Source organism: Ursus arctos, unplaced genomic scaffold (genome assembly GCF_023065955.2).
Source record: "Ursus arctos isolate Adak ecotype North America unplaced genomic scaffold, UrsArc2.0 scaffold_1, whole genome shotgun sequence".
In the NCBI taxonomy this organism is placed as follows: Eukaryota; Metazoa; Chordata; class Mammalia; order Carnivora; family Ursidae; genus Ursus; species Ursus arctos.
Window position 1 is genome coordinate 65,710,489 of NW_026622763.1, and position 20,330 is coordinate 65,730,818.

A 20,330-nucleotide genomic window follows, 5' to 3' on the forward strand; every position below is an offset into this window, starting at 1 on the left:
CAAGTGCCTGAATAATTTTTTCAATATTAGAGTATAATCTCTTTAAGGCTAAGGGTTGTACATTACTTTCCTGTTTTTACCCTAACAAACTCAGTGCAGTGCCTTGCACACAATAGATATCTGAGTAGCGTAATTAATTAAGCAAATGGAAACTGCTGGAAGCACCAATTAGATACCACTAACCACCTAGAGGCACTGAACATGAGTTGCTGGAAAGTAATTTGGAAGCAAAAATGTAGAAAATGAACAATGTCCTTGAAAATCCAAATCTAGGGGCGCCTGGTTGGCTCAGCCATTAAGCATCTGCCTTCCGCTCAGGTCATGATCCCAGGACCCTGGGATGAGGGGCTCAGGTCATGGTCCCAGGACCCTAGGACGAGCCCCGCCTCGGGCTCCCTACTCAGCGGGAAGCCTGCTTCTCCCTCTCACATTCCCCCTGCTTGTGTTCCCTCTCTCGCTTCCTTTCTGTGTCAAATAAATAAATAAGAAATCTTTAAAAAAAAAAAAAGAAAAGAAAATCCAAATCTTTGGACTGAGAGGAAATAGCACATTTGTCAAATGATTCAAGTATAAAAATGAAATAAAATTTAAAAATGAAATAAAATAAAAATTGGACTTTGGTTAGGGACTTTAACTGTTAATCCACAGTTGTCTCCCAGTTTTACTGTTTTATGGGTTCTTCAGTTGCTTCTTGTCACTAAAAAAAACATGTACATCAAAATAAGAATTTGTCTGAAGGAAAAATTTTCTTTGAAGACACTGAAAATTAACCAAACTCTGTTTTGAAAAAATGATAAAAGAGAGAAAGTGATAAAGAGAAGGTCAAGTTGAGAAACGTTGGAAAAGTCTAGCAAATACTGTTGTAAAGAAAAAACTGTGATCCTTTGGAAATATTTGTCTCAGTATGTCATTTCGGGACAGCTCCTGCCACATATGTAAGTTTTGTTGGAAACTGTGTTCATCTCTGCGCCGTCAGGATGGGATCATCTTGTACAGTTTACAACGTGGACAGGGCCTGAGGGGAGGGAAAGCCTAATTCTTCACTTTCTGGTTTTGCTTGGCTAATCCTAGCTTAATATTGACTACAAGAAAACTTGGACTGTCCTAACAGATTCTGAGAAAAGCAAAAATAGGATTAAAAATATATAATTTAGTGGAGGACTGAGGTTCTACTCACAAACAGACTCCTCATCGTACAGACCTCTGCATTCCAAAGTACATTCGCACCATCGCAATTCAAGGCACTAGATTTAAAGGACTCTTGCACTGACTTTTCAATTCCACGGAGCACTGAGATTTTTTTATCCTTTTTATTCTCTTCTTTTTACTAACACAACAGGAAGGATACATCTTTGACTATATCCTCACAATATTTTTAAAAACCCCACACTTTTGGATCTATGCTATGGAATTGCCTTTGGAATCATTTGCGATACATGCAAGAAAATTGGACCTATTACCTTATATTCACATTTTGTTTTTTGATGTAATTTCACTCAACCTGTTTACTCCTATTCATTCATCAGAAATTGCAGCAAATTGTTTTCAGTAGTCTAAAAAATTAAAGCCTACCCTTAATGGCTCCACCAATGGAAACATTCAAAATATTTCAAACAAGTATGCAACTGAGAAAAAAAAAAAACTGAGCCAATTCTAGCTACACAAAATCTTTCGTAGAAGATGAAAATGTTCATTTGAATATGAAGTTTCTGATCTGTTTAAAAGAATTTAATGCTATGAAACTCCACATAATATATGGAGATTAAAAGAATGCATTCTAGAACCAGACTTCCCAGTTTTGAATCTTGGCTCTGCCATTCACTGACCATGTGATCTTTGGCAGGTCATTGTACTCATTTGTAAAACAAGTATAAAAGTATATACACATAGGGTGGTGGTAAGGATTACTGAAATATATATATATACATATCTGTATATATAATTTTATATATTATATATTTTAAAGATATTATTTATTTATATGAGAGAGAGAGAGAGAACAAGTTGGGGGGAGGGGCAGAGGAAGAGGGAGAAGCAGACTCCCCGCTCAGCAGGGAGCCAGATGCGAGGCTTGATCCCAGGACCCTGAGATCGTGACCTGAGCCGAAGGCAGATGCTTAACCCACTGAGCCACCCAAGCACCCCTATATATTTTAAATGTATTATATTAAATACATATATAAGAATTGCTATTATTATTATTGGCGGTGTTGTTATTAAGAAAGGCTTTGTTTATTGTTTTAATTATGGACAATCACCCACAATTATTTTTCCATGACAATACACTTCTTCATACTAATAAAATCAAAACCTGCAAACCCACTTCATAATTCATTCATTAAACATATATTCACTAAGCACCTTACTTGCCAGGGGCTGTGTCAGGTATTAGGTATTCAATATTTTTCGGATTTTATTATGAGATGATTGCAGCTCTCTGCCTCACACTTTTTAGGGCTGAGTGCTTAAATGCACAGTCAACAACAATTTCTGAGAATATTTTAACTGAGGGAGACTCTCCTCTTCTTCACTCAACCCCATTCCTTGTCTTTATCTATGCAAACTAGGATTTACAAGCCAATCTTTTCTTGCAAGACTTTTAAAAAAATTATCTGTTGGATAGTGATCCAAAATAAACAGTTCAAATAAGATAGGCTTTGGGAAAATGTTAATAAACTTGCCTTGGGCAAATTATTTGAGTTTCCTTGCATTTCTTTCATTTGGCAGGGATTTTACTTGGGATTAAAAAAAAGAAATGAAGAAAAATGTCACCAGATGGATACTTTTATTCTAAAGTGATGATATTCTTATTAAACCCACTTTCCAAGACTGACAATTGGGAGGTCTTCGATTTAAATTTAAATTATATAAATTAGACTGGAAAACAATGAAATCACCAAAAAGCTTAGAATCATTGGTATTGGACTAGATTCTTAGCATCTCATCAGCCAGCAGGTCTTTAGTGAGAGGCTGCTCTTTGAGGTCGGTGGTAGGTGATAAGTAGTAGAGAAAAGGTGACCACCAGAATAGGCACAACCTTTTCTTCTGTGGAGCTTAGCCTTGCAGGAAATTAAAATGATAACTAGGAGTGATGAAGTAAATTACCATAATAAATAAATAAATACATGCCAGATAAGAAATTAAGCAGCTTGGGCATGTGGCCATTCAAGATGGCCCGTACATGGGCACTCTTTCTCAATACATTAAAACCCTGTGTCTTACGATTTCTTTACCCCAAACTTCTGATGCCCATTTCCCCTCAGTTCTAACCGTTGAAAAGAGAAAATGCAAAGTGTTGCCTTTATCTTTTTTTAGCCAAGGAGAAGAAAATTTAACGGCATGAATGTAGTGCTAGGAAGAACAAGAAGCAGAAAAGCTAACACCGTGATGGGTACACAGAGGCACTGAAGGTGGCTGTCAAGACTGCTGTTGTTTCTTCCAGTTCACTTGTCACCCTTTCTTCTTGTGAACAGCTAGGAAGGATTTTGCTAACTAGTATTGGCTGCATCATTAACAATTTGGTGAAGTTCCAAAATCCACAGCCCCTAGAAATTTTCCTGGATCCCCTACTTGGAGAAACACTGCAAGGATCTTACAGCACACTAAAGCAGAAAGGTTGGCCTGGAAAACCATTTATGTAATTTCTCTGCTTTTGTTTTGGGGAATCTTCCAAAAGAAGTGTCTAGAGAATCAGATATAATTTTGAGCAGGGTATGCTAACGTGGCTTCGACAATGATTTTACTTTTCTTGTAATTTTGCACTCGACATCATTCTTTCCAGTGGTGTGTCATGCTGTCCCAATTGACTGTCTGGCCATATTTTGCTCTGTTGTTTGCTATAGCAAAGAGAACAGATACCAAATTACCATTTTTCAACATGATGTTAATTTCAGTGAAATCTCCCAAGAAGCACCCTCTCCCATTTTCCTCTACTGAATCTACATGATTTCAAAGAGTCCATCCGTTCTTGATTATATTTTGAATAGGAAATAATAACTCTTTGGTATTTAAAAATAATCCAAGAGTCTTATTTTAGCTATGGATTTCTTCTTAATTAGCTAATCATCATAACTAGCAAACATATTTCTTTCTTTTTTCTTCCCCAGCATAAAAGTATGTTGCTTACACCACTGCAACTTGGGAGATGAGGAGAATCACGCAATTTTCACACAATCCTACCCAGTTTGATCACATACTGCCTCCAGCTCCTAACCTTTAGCTGTTGGCTTCCCATTGACCGTCACACCCTAATTGAAGTTTTAGGAGTGACTGCTTTAGCTCACACCAGTCAAGAGTGATAGAACACTGATGCTGAATCTAGGCCAAGGAAGCCGCCCACGTTGGAGCTAACCTTGCCCCTAACAATCAAAAACTGGATACCGATTTCTATACCCAAAGGACCTCTTGAGAATGCCGTTACCTGACTTCTGTATATTTTTCGGCATGCTCAACTAACCAGACTGGTTTCCACACTGCTCCATGGCATTTAAACCAATAGAGCAAATAATATAAAACAAAGTATTAAACAGTTGTCTTACATCATGTGTGGAGTGTTTGTGTTTGTGGAGGGAAGGGAAATTTTAGTATTTGAGTTGATATTTTACACTTTTTTCCCTTTTTAAAATTGAAATTGCCAGGAAATTGACTCAACGGAAGTATAAGGGTTCAAACAAAAAAAGTGTGAGAACTCCTTTTTCAAGTGATTTGTTCTCATGATACTCATTTATATGTCTTTTTTTTTTTTTTTTGGTTTGTTTTTAACACCGACCCCCAATAAAACACATTAAAATTGTGTGCATTTCTAGTTCAATTATTTAAATTCATTGTGAAATGAACTTTTGGCTTTTCTGTCATTCTTGTTTACAATCCTTGGTAAATTACCTGTTTCTTTCCATTGTACAAGTCACTTTTTTTTTTTTTTTTTAGTGCTTTGTCTCTTACTTGTGATACTTGTGGTAAACACAGAGTTTGACTGCTTTCAATTTGTTTGCTAACCACTTCTATTGTTTATTTTTTCTTATTCTAGAAATAAATTCATAACATCTGGAAGTTTTAAAAATCCATTACAAATCCAAAGACTTCCTTTGCTGGAAAGAGTGACCTTTTTTCTTTCAGAGTGATAGAAATACTGGGAGTTATTAACTGATTGAAAATTATATGAATTCTAAAGAATACAAAGGAAATAGATTACTTCATATGTATTTCGAATGTTTTAAATCACATCCCACTGATATTTATTAATCACCTACTATATGCAAAGCCCTATAACAACTACTATGGAGTATAAAAAGATGAATAAACCTGAATCTTACCCTAGAGTAGCTTTCTGTTTAGTATGGGAGATCGAAAGCTATAAATCAAAAGAAACTATGAGCCACGGGAAAGGTAAGGAAAGTTAGAGGAAGAAGATTTCGACAGGGAATATCAGAGAGAGATTTCCTACATTAGGTGATCTGTGGGTTGAGTCTTAAAAATGTGGTAGAGAAAGATCATACAGAGATGCATATATAGGTAGAGGAAAGATCATTTCAGACAGAAAGGCAACACAAGAAAAGGTATGGAAACAAATAAATACAGGTTAGATATTAGAAAAAGAGAGCTATTTGATTTAAGAAGGTAGTGCCTAAATCAGGATGAATTGCATATCAGAAATTATCTAAGAGGGGTAAGCCTCTTATCGGGGAGGGGACAGGAAATGGAAAGGGTGGATGGCCAGGAAGGAATAGAAATAAAGTAAGATTAATCTATTCAGTATCATCATCCAAAGATTAGTACTTTGCATAATCAAGATGGCCTAATTTTTACTTGGAAACTTTCTACTTGGAGTGGTTATCTTCGTTAGTCAGATGTTTTGACTTAATCACATCATGAAATGTATCTAACATCTGTAAAATGGGGAAGGGTAGAAGCGAATTCTTGCTGTGGATCCTGTAACTTTGAAGAAATAACTACATTATTAAGTACCTAACACTTTTTCCACACTTTTATTTATTTGCTTTTCAATAAGTTGACATCCTTAAGGGACGCACCGTCATACAGATTCTGTGTCCAGTGGCCTTAGCAGGAAGATTGCCTCAGAATTTGGCACGAACCATGCCCCTGTTTCCACTGGCACCTCTCCCCAGATTACTTTGGTTTTGCTTGGTTGGCCACCAGGAGTCACTGTGTGTCCTTTGTACGCCTAAGGACATTTCTTGCCCAAACAGAATTTAGTTTTATCTCAGGCATAAGCACCTTGAATTTTAAGAGGAGCTACTGTTCCTACTGGCTATGGGGACTCCACTGATGCCAGACCATGCTCTTCCAGACATACCTGCGTTTCAGAAATCCCATTCCCAGCAGGCCTCCATCAGCCCCCAGACGCAAGAAAGAGAATGCCCAATAGTTGAGCTACTCCATTCCAATCCCATAATTTTTTTTCACACTTACCAATACCTATTGCATTCAAGGGACTGTGCTTGCTCTTGTGCATGACTTTAAAAAGAGGGTCAGGTAAAAAAAAAAAAAAAAGAATGACCTATAAGCAGGAATAAAATAAATAAGTAAGTATAAATATAGAGCAAAGCTATTAAAATGGACATGGCCACATGAGAGCTAAGATGCCAGAGGGTGACACTTGGATCCTCGGAAACAAAAGGAGTCCATTTGCCATTGCCCCCTTCCACCAAGAATTTTTTTTTAAGATTTTATTTATTTATTTATTTGAGAAAGAGAGAGTGAGAGCATGGGGGGGATGGGCAGAGGCAGAGGGAGAAGCAGACTCCCCGCTGAGCACAGAGCCTGACCAGGTCCCATGCTGGGCTCAATCCCAGGACCCCAAGATCATGACCTGAGCTGAAGTCAGCCACTTAATCGACTGAGCCACCCAGGTGCTCCCACCAAGAATTTAATGTTCGTATTGTTTCATAGATCATTAAGTACCTAAATGCAGAGCTTTTTAAAACTTGATTTAATGTACAAACAAAAATTACGTCTTCAGACACTTAAGACAGAATATTTTTTGCATGAAGAATAATACTAACCCGAGACGGGTTAGTTGTATAAAGTAAGTCACACTAAGTGAAAATGAAAAGGCTACATTTTCATTTATTCTGGGAGAGGGAGGCAGATGGCTCTAAATTTCTATCTCTTAAAGAATTATTTGGATTAAAAGACCCTAAATCTGGACACCCCCCCCCCCCCCACTGAATATCTGAATATAAAAACATTGATGGGAATTAAAGTTGGTCTCCATTTGAAACATGCAAGTCCAATGAGTTTGGCTTTGGCCTATCTAATGCTTCTATCTGTAGATGGTGATTTGGGGCTTCTTTTTATCTGCAGACAGAATTGGCTATGTTTGAAAAGCTATTGCAGCTGTGTTGGATATTGCTGAAAATTCCTAAGTATGACTCAGATGACAAATTATATTTGATATAGAGTCTAGTGGGATTTGCAGAGAAGAGCTTCAATCCTGAGAGTGATTAAGTTCACTGAAGACCCAACAGGGAACTCCTAAACTCCTACAAGATGTTGCATCCAAGCCTCTGTGTCACCTTTGTGGCAAAATTTATAAAGTAATCGCACTGTTCTGGGATGAGTCAGTGTGTTAGGTAATGAGATGAATTTCAGTTTTCTATGAATTTTCAAATATAATTACAAGAATAATTATGATGGCAAATGAATCATCACTGAAACACAAGTATATAAAGATGTCATTCAAGAGGACATACTGAGAATACTTCAGAAAGTATTATATATATATATAATACTTTCTGAAGTATTATCTAAGTATTATATATACTTTCTGAAGTATTATATAAGTATTATATATATATATATATATACACTTTTAAAGACACACACACGTATATATATTTAAAAGTATATGTATATTTAAAAGTGTGTGTATATATATACACATATTTATATATATAAACATACATACAGATACACATATAAATACACTCAAATACATATGTGAATTCTCCTACATGTCCTGAGATTGGACTCCATCATTCAGTATAAATTACTGAGTATTTACTAAAAAAAATTCAAATTACAGCAATACCGGAAATTACGTAAAGATTAACGGTAAGCCAAAAATCAGAAGAATGGGGTTTTTTTAATTGACCATTAACTCTAAAACTTTATTCGTTCTTGTCTCTCCACCATTTCACAATCCCCCATTAGAAGACATACAAAATTGAGTGCCAAGTTTGCATTCACCCAATTCTTAAATTGCATAAAAATATCTTTACCACAATCAGTGACTAATCCAAGTGGAAAACAGCTGAAAAAAAAATTGGAAAGTGTGCTATTTAATTCCAATCCCAATGAGTAATTTGGAGAGTCATGTAACCTCTTTGAACTTGGGGTAATTTTCAGCTGAAAAATACAAGGATAGAAATGCAGAACCTCAGTAGTACCAGCAAAGAATATAAAAAGAATAGATGGGAATAAAGATATTTAGTGTTTCCAAAATGAGTACATTGTAGCACACTTCATTTTACTAAATGTCAAGGAAATGTGAGTCTTGTCCGAAAGTAAAATTTCTAGGCTAGTGAGAAGTGGTTATCGATATAGTTCTACGAAAACAAAAATAAAAAGACAATTAATTCTATCTTGTGGACTAAGAGGAAATGTAAGAAAGGAGTCTTGAAGAATTGGTCATAGCAAATCACTCACATATTTGCCTATCACAGCCACTACCAATGTCATTGCCCCAATCTTGGATCTACCAATGGTTAGATATGCCCAAGTTCTTTAACTACAACATGACGTGTTTTCCTAGCTCAACTACACACATAGTAGTATTTGTCCAAATTCTTTTAAAGGGAACACAACTCTTCAAGTGTGTTTTCATACACGTAAACTAAGTGAATTGACCTGTTCCTCCATGAATAGCAAAGAAAATTTGCCTTGTGTTTTACAATCGTATTGTAAATTACCCTATTTCAGGCTGCAGTTCTGCTATGGATTCAAAATCTTTTTCAGTGAATCTTATCACAGATGCATATTAAAGGGGCTTACAGTGATTTGAAAGCATATAGAAAATGTCCATAAAAAATACTGCATCTCCTTGGCTTAAAAAAGAAAATCACACATGAAGCAGTAGAAAGGAGAGCAAGAGTCCTCCTTCCATGTGTTTCTCGTGATGGAGATAATTGATTTTCTTATTCCTATTGTAGAGAGCACTGCTGACATTCACTGGTCTACTGAGTTCATCACAGCTGTGCTTAAGCATCTCTCCCAAGCTGCGCTTTCCACTGAACTGGAAAAGATTGGAATTTTTGGTTGATAATTTGCCACACCCTCGTTTTGCCTCATCCTTCCAGTCACTCTCTCTGTGAAAGGAGAGCCAGATTAATCAGTGCTTTTGCTGGTGCAGGTGTTTAGATTTGTATTAAAATTCCAAATGCAATCCAGAGAACAAAATGACACGTCTATGTGAGCTGGCTAATGTCAGAGCAGCCAGGGATGTATAGAAAAGAATAACAAAACACAACAGAGACGGATACGTGCAATGCCTGAAATTAAGCATAAAAAATGTTATTTAAAAAATAATCTATCTAATTTTTCACACTGCAAAATGATTCTAATGAAGAAATTCAACAAACGTCAATTTTTATTGACCATCTAAAACAATAAGATAATAATTAGAGGTATCTGAATTTTTTATGCAAGTCAAAGGCATTGGGAGAAAAACAAATCATATTTCTGGACTAGTTTAAATGCAAGGTTTTTTTGTTTTGTTTTGTTTTTGTTTTTGTTTTTTAGGTAAAGGATGAAGATGATTGGAAGACAGAAAGATGTATGTAACTATCTTTTTCCCCAACATCTCCACTCTGATCCTGTAAAAGAGCTTATTTTCCTGACCGTTCAATAGTTACTTTTTTTTTTTCATCAAGTGGTGACTCTCCAATCTAAAATCAGAAGACTCACAAGAGACTGGTCCAATCGATTCTCTTTTCTTGTCATCAGATGATGTCATCTACATTGGGACATCTTTGTGCTTTCTGTAACTGGGCCTGGGAAGCCAGCTAACCACTATCCATCCCTCCAGAAGAGATATATATATATATACCTGGGCATATACACATAATGTGTGAATTAAGTAAATTGGAGTAACACAAATTGAGAGAGAGAGAGAAAGAGATGAAAGACAGTTTTGAACTGGGTCTTAGAGAAGTGACTTCCATGAACTGCTGTGAGGTGGAGAGAATTTTTTGTGTACAGGCATACATGGAAATGGGCACAGTTGAGTTAATGTGGAAAAAATGAAATAAAGTAACTTCGACTAGAATTGACCAGAATTGAAGAGCCCAGATAGAATATACAGATGATTGAGGGAAGTGTGGATTGATGATCAAGATGTAAAGAAATACTGTGCTTACTGGAAATATCTTGATCCTGCGGACAAGCATGTTTCTCTGGCCAAGATTTATCAAAGACTTAGAGATGGTATTTGTCCCCCTTGCAAATATGACCCAGAAATCACTCTTTAAATCCAGAACTGCATTGAAAAGCTATGTTAATGTGGCTTGGAAATAGTACATATGAACATCTAAATTTACAAATGTTTATGCTAATCTTTATACCAATCCAGATAACGTGAGAACTTCTTCTGGGGCTCTTTTGATATTCCATGTAATAGGTCCTTTCCCTTCCTGTTTATAACGAATCTAAAACATGAACAAGCTTATTTTTTCTCTCGAAAACTCTGTCCTGGCTTTTGAAAGCAACATACAAATTTGAAATCTCACAAGAAACCACACTTTGGCTGGCTAAAGAAATTTGTGAGAAATAGGAACAGCTATTGATAAGTATCTAACTTTTAAGATGCCATTCAAACATAGCTCAGATACTTAGTCTTTTGACATTTGCCTGAAATTGAACTTCTAGGGCCCAGAGTGGGTGGATAAGAAGGGACAAACAGAGGCTTTTCTTTCAGTTAATCTCTTACAGTTCCCTATTTAAATTGAGTTAGGGTGGATTCTGGCAAAATCCCAATATAAAGAACTTCTAGGAAGATAAGATTTGCAATTCGGCCGTGCCCCAAGAAAAGGGCATCAAGCAATTTCTCAAAATCGAGCAGTTGTTAATGCTGTCAGAGGAAACGAAAAATATATACATTTAATTCTTTTATTAAAATGCAAGGCAGGGCATTTTGACATATATTCTGAAGTTACGCAAACATGCATATAAGTAAAATATGTTACAAACTTATACACAAACAGATGCACGCAAACTCCAGATGTGCTATTTTTCTTACTTTGTGGGTTGTGTCTTCTATAAGGGAAAAAGACATATTAATCATTTCTTTTACTGCTAAGGGGATGGGTGCTGCTCTCATATTTCAGAAAGGGGCTGGAAAGTGAGGGAAGCCAAACTTTTTCCTATTTAAGGCCAAAGCAAAGGAACCTCAGTGGCTGAGTTTTATGACGGGCCCGGTGCTGAAGGGCAGGGAACATCTGATGGTGCTACTTTGAACTGCTTTTCTTTTCTCCTTTTTGCACAAAGAGTCTCATGTCTGATATTTAGACATGATGAGCTTTGTGCAAAAGGGGACCTGGTTACTTCTTGCTCTGCTTCATCCCACTGTTATTTTGGCACAACAGCAAGGTGAGTAGGTACTGCTTTCAAGAAACTTTCTGGGGTTTTTGTCTTTACTTCTCCTTACAAATAGCTTCGAAGGGGAAATTAGCCTCCGCAAAGTTAATTTTCTCTGTAAGCTCCCAACTGGGGAACATAGAACTAAGTGCGATGGTGCTTTTTTTTTTTTTCTCTCTCTCTCTCTCTTTTAAACATTTGCTTAGAAAGAATATTGTCATTTTTGTATTTAGAAGTTTTCTGGTTGTTTAAGATAAAGATGTTCTTCTACTAACTTGTTTTCATGTTAGCGGCACTGGAAACTTTTTAAATGGCTTTTAAAAAGTTCCCCTCCCGGACTGTTAACATCTTGGAATGCTTCCCTAGGCAGTCTGGAAGTTATTGGTCTCTTGTAACACTTTTATGCTCTCTTTTGTATGCTGGATTCTTTGTAAGGATAGAATATTGAGCATTGTTTTCTCAATAAGGTAGTGCATTTTAAAAACAACATGCATTAAGGGAAATACACGTTATTAGAATTATGGAATACATTTCTATAGAATGGCAACAAGCGAATGTTGTCAGTTTTAAATGGATTCTTTACATGGATTCAAACTGCTAAAAATGTTTCATCGTCCCTGTGTTTCTTCTGTTTTAAGCACTTACATGGTTGATTAATACATATTTCTAATAGTTTATTGTTAAGGGTCTAGTGTTTTCCACATGTTCTACATTTTAACTGCATTTACATTAATGAAGAGAATATTTTAAAAACGTTTTCAACAGGAATGTTTGACTTTTCTGCAAACAAGGTAAAAAGATGCTGGTACTGTTTGACTTCAGAAGGTTGATTTGTTTTGTTTTCTAATAACTGCAAACAATGGTTTTCATGCTCTAATTTCCCCCAACCCACGCTTGTTTCAGGATTTGGTTATGTGAAAATAGTTCTTTTAACTCATATGTTTCTCATAGTCATGAAAATGCCAGATGCATTGGAATACAAACTTTCATAAAAATAAATATCTAAATGTTAAATTTAAAGGTGTTAGAAGAAATCGTTACACATCAGTTTCTATTTGCACGGAATCAAAAATGTTTACATTTAAATAGAGTTTTTGCAAACATGTGTCTGAAAATAGTTATTGTTTTTCATATAAAATCTTTGATGTTCTTGAGTCATATATAAGTGGGGCGGGGGGGACAGGGTGACACCCAATGACATTGCTTCAGTTACAATCAGCCCATGGCCACGAAAGAAAAGAAACACCCATATTGCTTGTTTCTCTTATTTCCTCTCCCCCTTATTCCTCTTTTCCCCTCCTGTCCCCTCCTTCTTATCTCTCCACCCCTTTGGCTCTTTTGAAACTCCTCCCCCTTTTCATTCCTTCCCTCATCACCCCCTCTTTCCCAGGCTAGCCCGAGTTTCCTCATCTCTCTTCTTCCTCTTCCTCTGTCACTCTCTCCCTCATCCCCAAGTGTCCTCCCTGCGCCTCCTGAGTCTCCATCTCTTCTCTTTCTTCTTGCCTTCTCCCACTTTCTTTCCCTAGATCTCTCTCCTCTCCCTTCCCATTCTGTCCCTCCCAGAACATGCTACAACTCCCAGTCCTTGGCTAGGGTACCAAATGCCTCCAACCACAGCCTCACCTCAATAAAAACATATACCTTTTTTACAGTTCTTAAGTTCTCCTGATTTTTGGGTGGGGGATGGTGGGAGGGACACAGAGTTGCCAATTATTGGAAAGACTACAAACCTTTAGTGTTTAGTTCAAAAGATTGACAAAATATTTGTTGTTGCCCAGTGGTTACAATCTTTTATTAACGCCATGGCTATTTTTCTTGATCCAACTTTAGAGGGGAAAAAAGTGTTCAATACCTTCATTATTTGTACGTCACATAAGTTCTTTTAATTTTTCTTTGTCTTTAGCGATAGAAAATAATAAATAGTTATGAAATTTTGCTGATACATTTGTGTGCTTTTAAGCTCAAAGGAAGTTGAGAGGGATTTTGTTCAGCCTACTATTTTTTGTTTGTCATGAAAAAAAGTTTTAAGTATTTTAAGACAGTATTTCCTGTGTCCCCTATAAATTGTACAAGGACATTCTGTAGGTGGATTAGCTTTGAGGAGGTTACAGAAGGTGGCTGAATATATAGCACACTGAGAACAGTCAAATAGAGTTCTGGGGTCTGGGTCTCTTATACAAGCCTTGAGAATCCCAGGGAGAAATAGCACAGCCCTAAGGAATATTCATTTCTAGTCTACCCACACGAATTTTCTGGAGCTTTAAACAGGTCCTCACAAAGTATTTGGTCGTTTTACAAATTTCTGAAAGTTCTATTTAATTCATGTATTTTATTCCACCAATGGAGAGATGTGGTCTGTTTTATATTTCCTGTAGTTTATAAACATGCCAAATCTTAAGCACAAAGACTCGCCCCCTAGTGGCTGACAGAGTTACCATTACACGACCAATGCCAACCTAAATGTTACACAGCTGGGTTCCACATTTTAGAATGAGATTTAAAAATATTACATGTGTGAATTTTAAATATTAAACACTACTTACCTAAGGAAATAAGTATATTAGTGATAAAATACTGCCCAACATACACACATACACACAAACACATGGTACGTTGGAAATGAGCTTGAAAGTTATGGTCATTTTCAAAATTCCACAGGTAACTATTCCACATATAACATGTAACTATTCTTTTACTATCTGTCAAGATTTTTTTATGTAGTCCTTATTTGATGTAAGTATTCTAGCCATCACTTATTAGATAGATGGGTAAATAAATAGATCGACATTATCAGTGATACTGCTTCATTAAGGGCAAGGAGATAAACTTTATTTTAATTAAATGTGTTCTAATGTTTTTGCTTATATTTTGCTACCCTGATAATTCCACCATGATAATGAACTGCGAGACCTTAATTGCTTTAGAATTACAAAATAAATGGACTTAAGAGAATCCGTTCCCTATTACAGGTCATGAGAGTCCATTTTCCATTATGCTTAAGGAGACAATTTGAAACCCATCAGTAGCAATCAAGTTTTCTGGTTTGTGTTGCCCCCAGAATTAAACAGACCAAATGAAGAAAATATAGCATAAAATCACTGGAAACAATTGTCCCTTCAAGAGAAGAGAATTTATAATTGCCCATGTATGTCAGTGTCAGTCCCGCATGGATTCAGGGCTTTAGTTGAGATGATACAACCCGGAAGTGACAGCGTTAAGACTAGGGCTGAAATTCTGTTAAATCCTAAGTAATTGGAGAACACAGAACATAGATTAATTCTAGAACATCTGGCTTTTCTTATTTTTGTAACTGTTTGTCATTGAAAGGGAATATTAAAAAATTGTCTGTTGTCCTAGAAAATATATCCGCAAATGCATTTCTCAAAGTGAGAAAGGGTAGATTTTTCTGTTTAACAGTCAACTTTTCTATTCTTTAAACAAGAGAAACAAAAGGTTCAGTTATGATTTAACCAGAAATTATCTTCAGTTCTGTAGTATTATAAATTTTAAGTAAATAAAGTGTTTATACAAAATGTTGTGTTCTTCATTCACGATACCTTGCATGTTCTACCACCACAGAGTAGTCAACGTCAGATGATCTAAAGACCTATAGGTAAATAGTTATTCTGATTAAATTCTGGAATCAAACATCCCACTATCGTAAGCAGAGAGAGCAAAGCCACTGGAACAATTCTGGGAAAGAAGGAAAGACTGTGATCATGTGCCTTTTAACTAATTCAGATTCCTGGGTTGATGTCTGATCTACAGGCTTATATTAAAAAACCAAGAACTGTGAGTTTTCCAGGAGTAGAGCTGAGACTACCTAAAAGAAAAGCCCCTGTTCCACACCTACAGAGTCACTTGCCAGACCCTGAGTGGGTCACTCAGAGAAGAGTGCCATCTACTGAAACCTCATGGTTTTCATTGTGGATGACTCTTTGGTGCTGAGTTCCAAAGATTTTGTAGCCCGGGCTTTTATTTTGTAACATCAAATGATATCACCGCCTTGAAATCATTAAAGCGGATTGCTTAAGAGTTAAAGGTTTAAAGATGAAAGATGTTATTGCCTTTGCTGGACATGAGGAACATTTGTAAAGTTTCCAGGTCTGCAATAACTTTCTGGAAACGTCTCAGTGGACTGTTTCTTGTAAAACAGTTTTCCCTGGAAAAAAGCTCAGTCCCGTTGTTTAACACACTCAGACAAAAAAAACAAAGAAGAAGAAGAAGGGGAGGAAGGAGGTGTAGTATAAAAAAAATCCAGAGTTTTTAGAGGGGGAAACTTTGCCTGTTTCGTATCAAAATGACAACGGAAAAAATGAGATAGCTACTCTTCCACAAATCATTTGTTAACTGCAGTTTGGGGAGTTACATTAACCACTAGAATGTCTGTGCCTCATGAAAACACAGCAGAAGCGGATTCCTTTCAGATTAACTAATAAAACCCTTGTATTTTCCATGACTGAGGTCAAGCACTGTCATTTAAAATGTAAAATTAATGAACAAAATGAAGAGTTCAAAGAAGAGGGCAAAAATCAGAATGCCCAAAAGATCCAAAAATCAAAGACAAAGGGTCCAGAACCTATTAAAAGTTAAATTCGCTTTGAAAACTTGCATTGAGAAATTCCTGTTTCAGTGAATAGCATTTACTTTTCTGAAACTACGCTTTGCATAGCACTTGGTGTGGAGGATGGCAAACAGGGACTGTGTTTCTCAAGTTAATTAAAATCGGGGAAACACTCTCTGGAACTGCTGCATATTATGTCCATAGTGTTCAAACTTAGAAGGGAAGCTTCTAAGGAAGTTAGAAGTTCATTAACATGAGTCATTTAGTAACTATAGCTATTAACTCAGTCACCACACTACATAGTTAACGATCGTTGAAAATCAGCATCTTAGTGAGACACCCTAAATATGCTTTTTTGTGTGTTGGATACCAAAGCCTTATGTCTGCTGCTGGGGCACCAGTGTGGCTGTGAGAATCAGGCTTCTCTGGATATAGTAAAATGTATGCCGAATTTCCCAATCACACATGAACCCTGTTGGTGGGCTGGATGTCATTAGGGTGGCCTTGGAGATAGGGCTCTTTTTCATAAGGTCAGGAGAAAATAAACAACAGAACTCAACTCCAGATGCTATCTTCTTGTTTTGAGACTAGAGAGAAAAAATATTCTGTAGGCGACTGTTATCCCTTAAAACAACAACAATCCAAAAAACCCCACTGTCTTTTTAGACTCCGATTTTAAGCTTGCAGGGCTTTAGAAACCCTAATGGGGCAGAGCTTTGAAGTTGGTTTTTTTAACCCTACCCTGCCCTTGAAACTACAGAAAGAAATACAATGCAGTAGTTAAAGAGAGTCAGATTTAGAGCCAGCTTTCCCAGGCTCAAATCATAGGTTTACTCTTCCCATGTAACCTTGGGAAAATTTTTCAATGCCTCTGTATCTCAGATTCCTCATCTGTAAAATGAAGATGATGATGGCTCTCACCCACAAGGAAGATGAAGTAAAATAGGTGTACAAAGCCTTCAGAAGACTGTCTACAACGTAGGAGATAAACTACCAGTTCTGCCTAGTATTACTTTTTCTGCCAGTGCAAAATAAAATTGCTGTAGGCAATGAAAGTAAGTACTTAGTGACTTAGTGATAAGGAAAGTAAGATGTGAAATTTTGGTGATCAGATGTAAAATTTGATGTTTGCCAACTCTCATGAAGCAAGTAGAATATATTTTCTTCAGTATGGCTATAATTTGTCACTAATCAGTTTATAGTATAATGCAATTGCTGCTTGTTAGATATATACACTTTTAATTCTAATTCTCTAATTATTTTTATTTTTCGCAGGACAAAATGTTAATCACCTTAAAGGAAATTTCTAATTGGAGGCATAAAAATCATAGATCTGTAAAGAATAAAACAAGGAAACATCTAGAAATGGTTCACAGAGTTTTTTGGTTTTGGGTTTTTATGGTGGGGACAAGAATAATCAGAATTCACCTTGTCCATGTAAAACAACATTTTGAAATTGAAGTTATCCACCTATATAGGTCTACAGATATTTCCCTGAAGTTCTTTTAGTCAACTCACCTAACGTATTTTAAAATATTCTGATAAATGTAAGCAGCAGAAACATAGTCAATCAAAGTGTATATTTCCAAACAGTGTCATTTAAAAGCAAAACATACTTCAGTTGGAAGCTGTATACACTCTATATACTCACACTTACAAAATATTCAACTTCCTAAAGTAACAGGAAAATAATATTATGATGATTTGCATATTACACCTGTTATTTTTAATTTTCAGATTAAAGAACACCTTTTCCCAGAAAAGGATTCAGTAAGAAGAGAAAAAAAAATGAAACCTATCACTCAGGCCAAATTAACAATTTGATTGGCTGCTTTGGGGCATATTATTTGTACTCCAAAGATGGAATTAAGACAAACATAATTTACATTATTTTTTAGTCACAACAATAAAATTCTATCAAATCAGCATAAATTAACAGTTAAAGAATGGAAACAAAAATCAATAAAAAGGAAAGTTATGCATATCTAAAAATATTAGATTATGTTACTTGGTTTTATTGTTCTCTGAAGTTTCAAACCAGAGAGCTAAGAAAGAAAAGAAGCTCAGAGTGGATTATGTCATAGACAGGCTTCATTTTGTTTTATAATTTAGATCCCAGTAAGGAGACGGTTTCGTCTAATGCATTGCTAGTGTGGCCACAAATAGATTTATTTCAGGAGTGTACTTTGTAATAAGGAACAGAAACACCAAGTGACAGGAGAGGTGGGGTTTAAAACTAATTACATATTGGAACAGGGAGACTTTGTTTAAGCAATAACAATAAAGGAAGTGAATGGAAAAATCTACTTCTTGTCCAATAGCAAAAAAGAGATTATTTGCCTTTTATTTAACATTTTTGAATTTCTGAATCCCATTTTCTAAACCATTTCTAAATGCTGCAAGTGGCAAACTAGAATGTTATTCCTCTTGAGAACAAAACTCTTTTTCTTGACTTTGCCATGATTATCGCACAGATCATATGGCTATGGTACTAAAACTGAGGGCCAGGAGACATCTGGGGAAGAGGGTTGGCTTCCAGGAGAACATATTGCCAACCATATCTGGTCATGCACAGAGCAAGAGACTAGAGGAAACCGCCTTTCGTCCAAGGTGACTGAGATAGAGCAGCAGAAAACAGTCTCTCAACCACACGTTTCTACAGAAACTGACTTTCAGGAGCGCCAAACTTCTTTTAAATGGATGTGAAATACGTATGTATGGCAGTAAACAGCCTGCATGAATTCTTACTTTGCAAGCATTCCAACTTCCTTCTTTTCTTTAGAACAACATCACTTAAAAAAAATAAAAAGATGTACAATAAAGTGACCTGACCTTTACCCTGAGACCTCTGTGGTTTAAGAGCCATGATACATGTGGTTTCTAATAAAATTTGGACGCGAGAGGCTAAGTAGCAATTTTCATTTATATAACATTGGGTTTCACCCAACTCTAATGAATTCATTTACAATTTAGAAAAGTAAATATTGTGCTCACTGAATACTTTATAGAGCAAATGGAAAACACTGTATTTCTAGTGATGTGGTGATACTTTCAATGAGACATAAACAGAGAGGATGAATATGCAAGGAAAAAATGTATGTTAATTGTAGGGCAGATTAAGAACAAAGAAAAAATATTTAAAATATGAAATACTTGACTCTCCCTTTTAACTGTTTTTATCATTTGTCTTTAGTAAATCATCACTATTCAATAGCTAAGTTTTGTAACATAGGTCTTTGTGTTAAATGTAGAAAGATATTCCCATTCCAGAGACAAAGAGCTGAAGGAATGATTAGTATAAATTAGTACTATATTTTCTTCTCCCCCCCCAGCTTTACTGAAGTATTATTGGCCAATAAAATCGTGTGTATTTAAGGTGTACAACATGATTTGATATACATATACATTGTGAAATGATTACCACAATCAAGTTAACTAATAGTCACCCCGCAGTCACTTTTGGGGGGGGGCGGGCGTAAATACTTAGTATCTACTGTCTTAGCAAATCTCTAGTATACGATACAGTATTATTACCTGTAATCAACGTTCTGTACACAAGTGGTATTTTCAAGAAGGCTGGGGAGCTTGAAGTCCACATTATTAACGGGGAAATCTTGAGCTAAAATAATCTGTTGGAACACTTCACATAATGTAAATTTAGAGAAAGTCTTAAAATGTTTCATTTTAAGAAGAATGCAAAGCCTGAAGAATGTATTTCATGCCATTTATTAAACTATCTTTCATCTCATTAAAACATTCAGACCTCTTCTGAAAAACAGTGAACTTAGATTCTAAATATAAAAGGTCAGTTCTGCTTAGAGAAAAATGAGTTTGGTGCCTCTCTGCCCTCATATTATTATTGTTCATTACAATGTGAAAAAGATTGGGCTTCTCTCAAGCATATCTTTCATAACACTATTTAAATAGACCTACTTCATTTGCATTAGGTAAGCATTTTGGCATTCAGTTTTTATGCTCACTAAGTAGAAAGGAATGTTCCTCTGAAAGCTTAGATAATATTTCTTTCCAATGTTCTCATATATCTGTTTCAAACATGGAGGAAGAATGAGAATAACTTTTTAAAAATAAACAGATTCTTGCTTTCTTTAAATTGCAGTAAAACAAACAGGCTTTCTTTTACTAGCTGTAGACCACTTTGGGTAATGGTCACACA

At 36.0% G+C, this 20,330-nt stretch overlaps 1 protein-coding gene across 1 annotated transcript in view; it reads left to right on the forward strand.

The window, feature by feature from the left end:
* Positions 1-11,345: 11,345 nt before the first annotated feature.
* Positions 11,346-20,330, forward strand: part of COL3A1 (collagen type III alpha 1 chain) — a 38,388-nt gene continuing 29,403 nt past the window's right edge. The window contains exon 1 of the mRNA XM_026492348.4: positions 11,346-11,604. Within this exon, the coding sequence (XP_026348133.2) occupies positions 11,526-11,604 (79 nt within the window). The 5' untranslated portion in view covers positions 11,346-11,525. The remainder of the gene's footprint in view (positions 11,605-20,330) is intronic.